The sequence below is a fragment of the Stenella coeruleoalba genome, assembly GCF_951394435.1.
Source record: "Stenella coeruleoalba genome assembly, chromosome: 1".
In the NCBI taxonomy this organism is placed as follows: Eukaryota; Metazoa; Chordata; class Mammalia; order Artiodactyla; family Delphinidae; genus Stenella; species Stenella coeruleoalba.
In genome coordinates, this window is record NC_137169.1 from 24578193 (window position 1) to 24589695 (window position 11503).

At 53.3% G+C, this 11503-nt stretch overlaps 1 protein-coding gene across 1 annotated transcript; it reads right to left on the bottom strand.

Annotated features, from left to right (window-relative positions):
• Nucleotides 1-337: 337 nt before the first annotated feature.
• Nucleotides 338-7891, bottom strand: FABP3 (fatty acid binding protein 3). Its single transcript, XM_079901324.1, has 4 exons — nt 7737-7891; nt 4193-4365; nt 2161-2262; nt 338-624 (listed from the first exon to the last, which is right to left on the bottom strand). Exons 1-4 carry the CDS (start codon nt 7807-7809, stop codon nt 571-573), a joined length of 402 nt encoding a protein of 133 aa, XP_079757450.1. The 5' UTR covers nt 7810-7891; the 3' UTR covers nt 338-570.
• Nucleotides 7892-11503: the final 3612 nt, after the last annotated feature.

An 11503-nucleotide genomic window follows, 5' to 3' on the forward strand; every position in this document is an offset into this window, starting at 1 on the left:
GCATTCCACAGAGAAGAGCAACTGTCCAGACCCAAAGGCATTCAGTGCAGGATGGACCTGAGGTGACAGTTCAGAAGCCCCACCACTGAGTGATTATTCCAGGTTGGACTAGCTCATTTGGCCATAGGGAGGGGGCAGTGTAAAGGGAAGTTGTAGGTACAGCCGTTTTATTTTTTGTACGTGTAAGGTGATCAGCTATCACTGTCCCTGAGACTGTCCATTGCAGTCTCTCATCCAGTGCTGCTTCCTGAGTGGCAGTCGTTTATGCCTACTCTCTCACACACACAGAAACTGAGACTCCCAGAATCATGTCACCAAAAGCAAAAAGGCAACTGGGTGGCCTAGGTGCTGCTTTATTGACCTCAGAGCACCCTTTGGGTGCAGTTAAAAAAACAAACATACACAATGAGAACAGAACTGGATCCAGGCTGGTGCCACCTGACCCCAGGAGAACTTCCCCAATCAAGGTGGATTTATACAAAATGCCAAAGGAAAAAAAATGAGTCAATCTGGTGCTGAGTCCAGGAGTAGCCAACTGGCAGAGGAGGAGTTGTTGAGGGAGTGGGCAGGTCATGCCCCTTTCTCGTAAGTGCGAGTGCAAACTGCATTGCAGTGGGTGAGTGTCTGGAAGAAAACACAGAGTCAGGTTAGGGCAGGGGTGTACACACAGAAGGTACTGGGAATACTCTCCACTCTGATGGGGAGAGCCCTCTACCTTCATGCTAAAAATTTTCATTTACTGCCTACCTACTACGTGCCAGGTGCTTTACATGTATTTTTTCCTAATGCTTACACCAAGTCTTCTTTTTTTTTTTTTTTTTTTTTTTGGCCATGTCATGTGGTTTGCGGGATCTTAGTTCCCCAACCAGGGATTGAACCCGGGCCACAGCAGTGAAAGCACCAAGTCCCAACCACTGGACCACCAGGAAGTTCCCCTAAGTCTTTAAGTTAGGCATTGTAATTCCTCTTGTAGAGATTTGGGGAAATGAGCTTTCAGGGAGGAAGTAACTTGGTCAAGATCCCAGAGTGTTTCTCTTTCCCTTGTACCACTCCTCTCCCTTCATCTTTAGTGCCTAAGATGGTGCCTGGCACATAGCAGACAAACAGGTGAATAAAAATGTCCAGAGGCTCTTGGGAAAGGACTTTACTAGGCCACCAACTCTCCATTCTTTCCCTAACTTAGGGTAGTGCCAGGGCCAGAGGCCTGAACCCCCAGCATCCTGCCTGGCATCACAGAGCCAGGCCCATGGTTTCACCATAGCTTAACTGCCCAGTGAGTATTTGGTGCTGTATATCACATTCCCACCAGAGCTAGGTAACTCATTATTAACTCTGCAGGGCCCCCTGCCCTGTGTAAGTGCAAGAATGCAGTGACCAGGTTACACTGACCCAAGAAGGTCTGCAGTGAAGATGCTGAGGCGAAAACCTGAGGCCCTACAGAATAAGGAGGCAGAGATCACGGGTGGCTGCTGTCTCCACCCCTGGGGGTGTTCAGTCAAGGCTACATCCTTCAAGTGAAGTCCCCAAGTTTGTCCCTAAACAGACAGATCTGCCAGCTTGTTTGTCATTTCCAGCCCAGGCCTTAGGTACTTGTAGTAGGCCAGGCATGGAAAGCTCTGAGAGGAGGTGAGCCTGGAATGAAGTAGAAATCACTGTGCTGTCAGTTGGGGCCCCACCGATCACCAGCCTGTCCCTGCCCAAAGGCTTGGGAGATGGGAGCCTCTCCTATGGGCCTGGAATCAGATTTGGCCAAGCTTTCTACCTCTCCCTGGGGCAAGGCAATGCGGCAATGCAGAGAATGAAACTAAGGCCATGGAGTGCGCCTACTGTAGTGGTCCCACACCAGTGATGCTCTGTGCTCTGCATCCACTGTCTCCTTCAGACTTCGCAGCAGCCCTACAAGGTTAGTGTTATTAACACCCACTTTACAGTTGGACTTGGAGAAGGTGACTTGTCCAAAGTCATGCACCCTATAAGCTGAGATTTAAACCAAGTCCAAAGCCACTACATAGAAAATTCCTACCTAATACCACCCAGGCCTGCCTCCACCCTCCATTGTTCCAGCTTCCATTGGTCCCGCTGATGACCTTGGCTTTTCACAATAGGCTTGGCTATTGTGAAGAAACGAATTGGGTGAGGCTCCAGAGTTATCCATCTTACCAGGATGAGTTTCCCAGCAACTACTTCCCGCACAAGTGTTGTCTCTTGTCCGTTCCACTTCTGCACGTGGACGAGTTTGCCCCCATCCAGCGTCACAATGGACTGTGGAAAGAGGGTAGAGGCCTGAGCTGAGATCTGAGCTAGGATTGAGGGGCAGGAAGGGGTCTGGTCACTGGGGCCACAAAGGACCCAGCCTCTATCCCTATTGACAATGCTAGGATCAGAGATCAGGCAGCCCACCTCCAACCTAGCCCCATAGGATGTCTAGTTCACCACTGCTGCTAGGCCGGGGGAGGGGCCTTCAGCTGTTGGGCGAGTAGGGAGAGGCAGATAGCACAGTGGAGAGGAACAGCCTGGCTCTGAGAAGCGCCACCAGCCTTCAGGATGGGCACTTACCCCGTACTCTAGGTGATGCCCACAGCCCAGTCTCACTAAGACACAGAGTGGGGGAACCAGCCCAATGCCTGTGAAAGACTGGTGAGGAGGAGTAATCCTGAGACTCTCCGGCCAAGTGGTGATCACACGTAATGTCTAAAAGACCCCTGGGGGTGGGAGGTATTGGAAAATTGGACCCTGCCCTGTATTCCTACTCCTCTCGGTCCATATCAAGTGACCCCCTTCAGGTGACGAGTGGGCAGCAACTGCCAGGTCCTGGGACTGCGGGCCCTTGGAGTGTTCCACAGCCCTGGTCAAATGTCCACTTAATCTTATGGGTGCTGCCAGCCTGCATCAGCTGGCTCTCATTTGGCAACTCTCCCAGGTCTCTCTTCTCTAGAAATTTGGGGGCTCTAAGCCAGGCTAGGGTACCCTGACTGACCAGGGTTCAGTAGAAGAGTCTGCAAAGGCTGTGTGTATGTGCTTTGGGGCCAGTGGGTCGGTGGGTGTGCACCCTTACCACCACCTTCCTCCTCATTCTCATTCCTCTAGCTTTTTGTCCATTCAGAGCAGGTTATGTTTAGCCTAGGCATCCCAGAGAACTACCGTTGTGTTTAACTGGGGTTCTTGCCCTTCAGGAAGGTGGGCTAGTTCAAGGAGGTAAAGGCATGTGGTAGGGCAGGCACCTCTCTCCAAGGTAGGCTGCCATCTTTGGGTACCATCCCATCTCTGCTGCCAGCTTCCTGTATGATCCTGGGCTGGGCTCCAGCTTCCTCCACAGGGAGGAGATTAGACCCTCTCCTCTCCTTGGGAGCAGCTGTGAGGAAGAAGAAACAGCTGAGGAGCTGAATGGAAAGGTCTGGTGGAAAGGTACTGCTATAGGTACACCCTGTTGAGAGCAAAACCCCTTAGTTGTCTCTTCCATGCCTGGCTCAGTGGCTGGAAGGCCTGAGGCAAGCTGCCAAGACAGCCACCACCGGGTGACAAGTCCTAAGACTGGGGGCAGATGTACTCTCCCTCCCAGAAGGAGAGGGGCTAAGGCTTGGTGAGAAGACACTATAAACACACCAAAGACAATGCTCTATCCAGAATATAGTTTTTCGTGCCTGTAGGCTGGCAGCATTGGAAATGGTTTCTCAGGGTCACTGGCCAAGCCCTGGAAGTGGAGGCTGGAGAAGAGGAAGCATCTGAGTAGGTCTCAACCTCTTGTCCCCAGCTGTCTCCTTGGCTCCTGAAGGCCAGGATGACCTTTCGGTGGAGGACCTTGACTTCTGGGCATTGTTCCTAAAGCACCCGAGGTCACAGCCATGTCCACATAAGCCCCCATCTATGGAAGGGGAAAGAAAGCCAGAGCTGTTGCATGCCATACACAAGGTCACCCAGCTGGAGCTGGCGTAGACAGTGAGGTCAGACTATCCAGGCTCTGTGCTGCCCACTCCCAGAGGCAACAGGTAGATGCTTCCCAAGATGGGAGGGAGAACAAGATAGGACTAACATGCATTTAGCACTTGGGACATCCCAGCACTGCACAGGCGTTATGGACCTCATTTGCCACTTCAATCCCCCATGATAGCCTACCCCTCAACGTGCAACAATAGGGCGCCACCGTAATCCCCTTCAGGGCCTTCCATTCCCCATGGACCCTTCCTTGACTCACCTTGACCTTCCTGTCATCTGCTGTTGTCTCATCGAACTCCACTCCCAGCTTGAAGCTGACCTCCGTGTTCTTAAAGGTGCTTTGTGTTTTTATGGTGATTGTGTCCCCGTTCACTTCGATGACTGTGGTAGGCTTGGTCACGTTGGCCACCTGCCTGGTAGCAAAACCCACACCTGAGGGCAGAGGGAAGGGTATGAGTATGAGCTAGAGCAAGAGGCAGGGTACAAGGAGCTCAGTGACCAACTCTTAGGCCTGGATGTGGGGAAGGGGGAAAAGAAGGGTGAGAACTTTCAAAGACTTTGCATGGCTGTTAATTCAGTCTTCCCGTTAGCTCTGTGTGGTGAAGAGACATTACTTATCCCATTAGACAGATGAGAAACTTAATGGACAGGCATGTCTCACAGCAAGTCAGTGGCAGAGCTGAGATTAGAATAAGCTACTATTAAGTGCTTTCTGTGTGGTAAAAACTACACGTGTAATCTCATTCAGTCCTTCCAGTCTCCCCGAAGGACTGATGCTATTATCTCTATTTTACAGATGCAAAAACTGAGAATGAGTTGAAGCCCAGGGTCACAAATCTGGAATTCAAATCCAGAATGTTCAACTGCAGAGCTCACTGTACTGCTCATCTATAAAGGCTGGAGCGCAAGGCTCCCTTCCAGGGCCCCTGAGCAGCTTTCAAGGCACAGGCTGAGGGAGAAAGAAGTAAATGTGGACTTTGCCTTCCAGAGCCTATGGACAAGAATTTTCCACCTTTGAAAGTTTTTACCCTGAGATGCACTGGTGCTCTTGTGCCCCATGTATGGTAACAAAGACATTTTCCAAGCCTCTTAACCATGATCTAGGAGGAGGCAAAAGGGAGTGTTTGTCTCAGTGTGCAGATTTAGGAGAGGCCTAAAGTGGTGGCAGTCAGGACTCCAATCCAGGTCTCCTGGTCTAAGGCTCTGTGGGAACTCCCCTCCTGGCCCAAGCATGGCTTCCCTGAGTGCTGCAAGAGAGTGTGGAACAAAGAGCCCTGCAGGTTGTGGCTTTCCCGAGATCTGTCCTTTTGCCTCCAACCTCCCCCTCTGCTCCGAGCAGCCTCTGCTGAGCTGTCCTCCAAGGGCAGAGGCTGTGGCGAGGTGGTGGGTGGAAAGTCTCCAGATGTGCCTGGCTACATGGGTTGTTTTACTTAATGTTTATTACAGCCCTGAATGGTGGATTTTATTATCCCCAATTTACAAATAAGGCTTGGAGAGTGAAGTGACTTTTGCCCAAAGTCAAAGGGTTAAGTGGTTGACCTAGATTTGAATTTAGGCTCTAAAACTGTTCACTTTTCCTCCTGGGCCATCCTGCTTCCCGGCATGTACTTCATCTGTGGCCTACGGCCACCAAGTGTGCCTGAGATCACTGGTACTAAATAGGCTGGGCCTCTTTGTCCTCTGAGAACTCTTGGTTTAAAACAAGAGGGGCACAGGCAGCTGTGCTGCTGCTGGCCCACCCTGCCTGGCTACTGAGGGACTTGGCCTTGCCCCCTGTTATCAGAGTGAGTCAGGTCAGTCCCACGCCCCAGCACAGAGCAGGGCCTTGTCACTGCACAAGGAGCTCTGTTTACTTAGGACCTACCCAGAGGTGTGGAGCGTTTGAGGAAGGAAGGCATTGTGGAGTGGGTGAGAGACTCAGCTAAGAGAAAGTTACAGAATTTGGAGTCTTGCGAAGAGATGGGTTCTACTTAGAAACGAAGCTGAAGCTATTTACTGAGAGCTAAGGAAGGTCTTTTCTCCCCCATGGGTATCTCATTTTTTCCATCTAAGGAAGGTCTTTTCTCCCCCATGGGTATCTCATTTTTTCCGTCTAAGGAAGGTCTTTTCTCCCCCATGGGTATCTCATTTTTTCCATCTGTACAACAGCAGGCTAGCTGGATTCTCAGCCCCCTAACCCAGGTTGGGGCAAAATAAGGGAGCAAGGGTGGTACGGATGGTATGACTCACTTCAGGGACCCAGGTCTTCAGTCCTAATGTCTGCTGGGAGACACTTGGGAGAGGAACTAGCTGTGGGCATTCCACCTTCCCCAAGAGCTGCCCAGGGTCCCCTACTTCTCCAAGAATTACTACCTTCCTGGAATCATTGGGCATAATGCTCAGCATAGAGTAGGGGCAGTTGAGCACTTTGGCCTTAAAAGCCAACAGTTGCGGTCCTTATTTCAGGGGTCAGGAACAGGTGGGAGGTGCCTGGAGTGGACCCCCCACCCCTTCTTTGGGTTATCCAGCCCCCCTTCCCTGGAAGGAAGGCATGGAACCTAGCTCAGTCATGAATAACATTCCAGTTTTCCCTATCCTAGCCTGGGGGGCCAGGATAATCTCATAGCTGGGGATTCCAGAGAAAGGATATCACCCTCTTTGCCTGGCCCATATTAGAAGGGGAAGGGCTGAGGTCAACGCTTAGTTAAGCAGTTCTTACCACTCCCACCCCTGGGGTCCATAATGGGAACTTCTCTGGGTTGCCGATCTAGAAATTTAGCTTTCATAACAGCTCTGCTGTGGAATTGATTTGACAAGTTTCTACTCTCTCTGGGTCTTGGCTTCTTCAACTGTTGAACCAAGGCACAGAGACCTCCAAAGTCCTCCTCTGCAAGATTCTTTGAATCTTCATTCTCCCCCATCCCAGCACCACAGCCTCCTAGACCAAAGACCCTCCCTGGCTTTACCAGGTCTTGGCTTTGCTCCAGGCCCCTTTGCTGTACCCCTCCACCAGACACCTCCCCAGTGAGCAGTTATCCTTGGGTTGCAGCTGGTGATGGGGCCTCTTGCCCTACCCTACCACTAGGCTGGTTAGTGAGAAAGAGGGCACCCTGCAGCGACAATCCTTTACCCTAACTAACCCAACGTAGAGGGTGAGGGGTTGGTTGTTGCTAACTGTGCAGGCTCCTGTCTCAGCTCCTCATATCCTGTTCAGGGCTGTTCCCCCTTCCATCTTCTTCCTCCTGGGGATACCCTACTTTAAGCCATAGGACACTTCCCATCAATCTGCCCCCTTTCACTGTTCAGGCTCCAGTTCTTAGACCACCCATGCTCCTCTTCTTTTCCTCCCTCCCCTCCCGTTTTATCCAAACCCGCCCCCTACCTCCAGATCAGAAGCCTTTCTTCCCCGAAAGCGCCTCCCTGCCCCCACATCGACCGACACAGCTGCCTCCTTGAGCCTCCTTGCCTGGGAATCCCTCTTGCCAAGTTCAGAACATGAAAGCCCCCTCCCCGGAATTCCCTGGCGGTCCAGTGGTTAGGACTCTGCGCTTCCACTGAAGGCGGCAGGGGTTCCATCCCTGGTCGGGGAACCAAGATCCCGCGTGCCGCGTGCCGTGTGGCGAGCGCGGAACTGGAAGAAACTCCTCCCAACAGGCCTCGCATGCCCTAGCGCAGGCTGCCACCTTCTCCGCATCCCCGGGTTCCCCAACTTTTACCAGGAGGGATGCAGCAGGCGTGAAGGGTAGGTAGCCACAGCTGGAGCGCTGCTCCGACCCGGCACGCGGCCAGCCCATCCCCAGCCCAGCATCCCGAGCCGCCCTCACCGATTGACTTCATGTAGTCATCGAAATTCTTGCTGTCCACTAACTTCCAGGTGCCCACGAAGGCGTCCACCATGGTGAGGCTGGGCTAGGCTGAGAAAGAGACGATAGAGCACGCGTGCAAGGATTCCGCGACCTGCGGCTCCCAGCCCGCGCTGCAGCTTTAAAAGGCCCTTGCATCACGTGACGGGGCGTGGCCCACACCCCGCTCCCGAAATAGGAAGCCCCAGGCAGGCACTAGCTAGCCTGGGGCTGGCCGCCCATCCTCCAACCCACCGCGGGGAGGGGGAAGGGGCACCCGGTGGCGCCCGGCTCGCCTACGTCAGCGCGGGTCCCGGGGGTCCGAGTCCCTGCCCCGGGCTGGTAGGACCTATTCCCTTCCCTGGCCTCAAGGCGCTCTTCAGAATCTAAAAAGAAAACAGTTCGGGGCACGGTGCCCGTGAGCTGGGGCGCACGCCAGGGACATCTTCCCTCCCCTGGTCCCTCCCCGAGCTTGAGGTCAGAACAGAGATGAGAGTCTAGAGGAGAAAGGAAACTTTGGGGCTGATGCCCACGCCGGGAAAGCTCTGGCCGACTCTCCGCGGCGCAAGCATCTCGGTCTTCATTTTACAGGTGACGGGTCCAGGGCTCAGAGGGGGAGTGATAAGGTCGCAGGAAATAAGGAGTGAGTTGGAGTCCAGATGGCGAGCCTGGTCTAGCCGGCCCCAGACCCTGCGCTCTGCCGCCACTTCCCACTGCCCGGTGGAGGGGAGAGTCACCGCGGGCAGCGAGTGCCCTCCGCCTGCTCCGGGCAAAAGCGTGACCCTTCCCGTCGCGCCGCGCCGCACCTGCTCCTCACGTGCTCGCCCCTGCCTACGGAATGTCTCCCGCGCTAGCCTTTCCCTCCTGCGGTCCAACTACCCCTCCACCGTGCCAGTGCGCCAGGCTTTTCTGACCTCTACGCACAGCTCCGAGCGTTTGCTCCGGTCGGCCGTTCCCTCCTCACCCGCCTTCAGAAATTCTGTCCTTCCAGCCAGCTCTTCAAGGCTCAAGGACAGCTCCCCGTTCTGCCTGACTGCTGCGGCCCCCACCTGCTGCCCTTCTCTGACCTCTGCACACTGGCAGGCAACCGGCACTTTCAGAGACCGGCAGTCACCTACCTTGTTTGACACTACAGTTTCCAAAGCACTTTTAATAACAATCAGATCCACCTTGTATTGCTGTTTATTGCATGCTGAGGGCTTTCAGTGCATTGTCTTATTGAACTTTTAAAACAAAGTCCCTGAAGCAGGTGTTATTATTATCCTTTTTACAGATGAGCATAGTTGAAGCTTAGAGGAACCCATTCATTTCTTAATCCAGCAGTTATTAAAGCACTTACTTTGTGCCAGGCCCTGGGCTAGGCTCTGGAAAGACAGCCACGAACAAGACACACGCTCATGAAGGAAGACACAAAACATAATGGAGTGGTGCCCAGCTGAACCCGGGCCCGCAGAGGTCCTCACAGAGGGGCCCAGAAGGGGCCCGCCAGCTCTGCCACACATGTATCAATACAGAGTGGTGGGCTGCCTCCCTGTACCTCTGTTTCTCCATGTGGAAGTAGAGAACATCTGCTCCCTTCCCCTAACTTTCTGGGAAGAAGGCCAGGGAGGAAGAGCCCTCTCTCTCCCAAGGTCTTGGTTCTTTTGGACAGGTCCACTTGCCAGAAGACCAAGGGGGCTTATTTCTGCCAAAGCTGCAGGACAGGCCTCAGGGCTGGGCACAGAGCCCTAGTGACCTCACTGCCGGAGCAGGTACAGGGGGAGGAGGGGGATGGGATAGTTTCTAACTCAAGGGCACAACCTTTAGACACAGGGCCTCCTCCTCTCTCAAACACTGAGTGGCTGGAGAGCCAGGGACCAGAGCTCTCTCCCTACATGGTCTTTATAAAGCAGTGCTGGAGAGCTGGGGCTGGGCTAACAGCTGCTGGCAGATAGATGTGGGTTCCAGTTCTGATTCCAGTGGGTACTAGCCGTGGCTGTGGGCAGCTCACTTAAACCACTCTGAGTCTCAGTTTCATCTCGAAAATGGAGGAAATGACAATATTTACCATATAGAGGTGTTGGGAGATCAAATGAGATAATGCATTTAAAATGCTGTACAGTGGTTAAGAATCCGCCTGCCAATGCAGGGGACACAATGTTCAAGCCCTGGTCCAGGAAGATCCCACGTGCCGCGGGGCAACTAAGCCTGTGCGCCACAACTGCTGAGCCTGCGCTCTAGAGCCTGCAAGCCACAACTACTGAGTCCGCATGCTACAACTATTGAAGCCCCTGCACCTAGAGCCTGTGCTCCGCAACAAGAGAAGCCACCGCAATGAGAAGCCTCACACCGCGACAAAGAGAGTAGCCCCTGCTCGCCGCAACTAGAGAAAGCCCGCGCACAGCAATGAAGACCCAATGCAGCCAAAAATAAATACAATAAATAAATTAAAAAAAAATTTTTTTTTAATGCTGGGCAAGGTAGATTGAATAAATATTTGCTTGCTGCTGCTGCTGTTATTATCTCCATGGATAGTGCAGGGCTCCTAAGACCTGGTATCAGCTCTGCCCCTCACCTGCTGGGCCACCCAAGGCAGATTGCTTTGCTTCTCTAATCAGCTTTCTTATTTCTAAGACAGGATTAGAAACTGCTGTGGCTGTGAGGAAGTGGTATAGAGATCTTCAGGGCGGGCTGAGGGGGACGCTGCCAGAAAGTCCTTTTGCTTCCTCTCTTGGGCCCTGCCTAAGTTGAGCAGCATGGTGCTTTGAGGAACTCTAGACAAACCCCAGACCCACTATTCTCGCTGCCCTAACCCCATCTCCCCACCACGCTCAGACCTGGCTCATCAAAGTTGACGCCTAGCCTCACCCTATCTCCTTTCCACGTGACTTTTATCCTTATCCCTTCTAGGTATTTGCAGCCTTTTCCTCATCCCTCTGATTACGTGCATCCTCCCTGCCCTTTTATGCTCACTACATTTGGGGAAAGAGGGGCAAGAGGAAGGAATGTGGGCCCTGTCCCTTTTCCTGCCCCCCTTTCTTGCCCTTGGTAGATCCAGATGTGGATTTAACATCTAGCAAGCAGCAAGACCAGTCCCTGCCAAGAGCAGTATCGCCCCAGCCCTCACCCTATAGTGATGTCACTGTACTATGTTTCCACGGCAACCACAGGCTGGAAAGATAGAGGAGAGACGAGTAACCAGGAGAGAGCCAATGAGATGGGCTGGCAGCACCGGATGATCCATGGGGCCATGGGGAGGCAGGGAGAGGGAGGCCTACTCAGCATCTTCAGCTGTTCCCTGGACCTCCCTGCCATCTGGACGCCTCCACTAGGGGATGTGCTGCTGGAGCAGGGGAGGTATGAGAGATAGAGGCCAAAGAAACTGAGCTTGGAGGTCCACTGACCCAGGGGCTTGGAAACCTCCCTTTACCCCTTCAGGGGCTAAGTCTATGGATGCTGACCCCCCTCACCCCACTCCCAATACCTGCAACTGGGAGTTTTTCTCTTTGGTTAGTTATGGGGGCGGGGCTCTCTGTCTCTGCCTGCCTGGGAAATCAAGTCTTAGACAGCCCTTCTCACCACACCCTCCCCCCTCCCTTGGTGCATGTTCTATTCAGAAGCAGTATCTTTGGAAAGAGACCTGGTTCTAAATCCCAAGCCGGACTTCCCTGGTGGCCAGTGGTTAAGAATCCACCTTCCAATGCAGGGGACGCAGGTTCCATCCCTGGTTGGGGAACTAGGATCCCACATGCGGTGGGGCAACTAAGCCC

What these genes read in the sequence shown, in the direction of transcription:
- FABP3 (XM_079901324.1), bottom strand. Translation starts at nt 7,809, where the DNA reads ATGGTGGACGCCTTCGTGGGCACCTGGAAGTTAGTGGACAGCAAGAAT. An exon ending in CAGATGACAGGAAGGTCAAG is followed by an intron (nt 2,263 to 4,192) that starts GTGAGTCAAGGA and finishes CTCTTTCCACAG; the next exon opens with TCCATTGTGACGCTGGATGG. An exon ending in TTGCTGGGAAACTCATCCTG is followed by an intron (nt 625 to 2,160) that starts GTAAGATGGATA and finishes GTTTTCTTCCAG; the next exon opens with ACACTCACCCACTGCAATGC.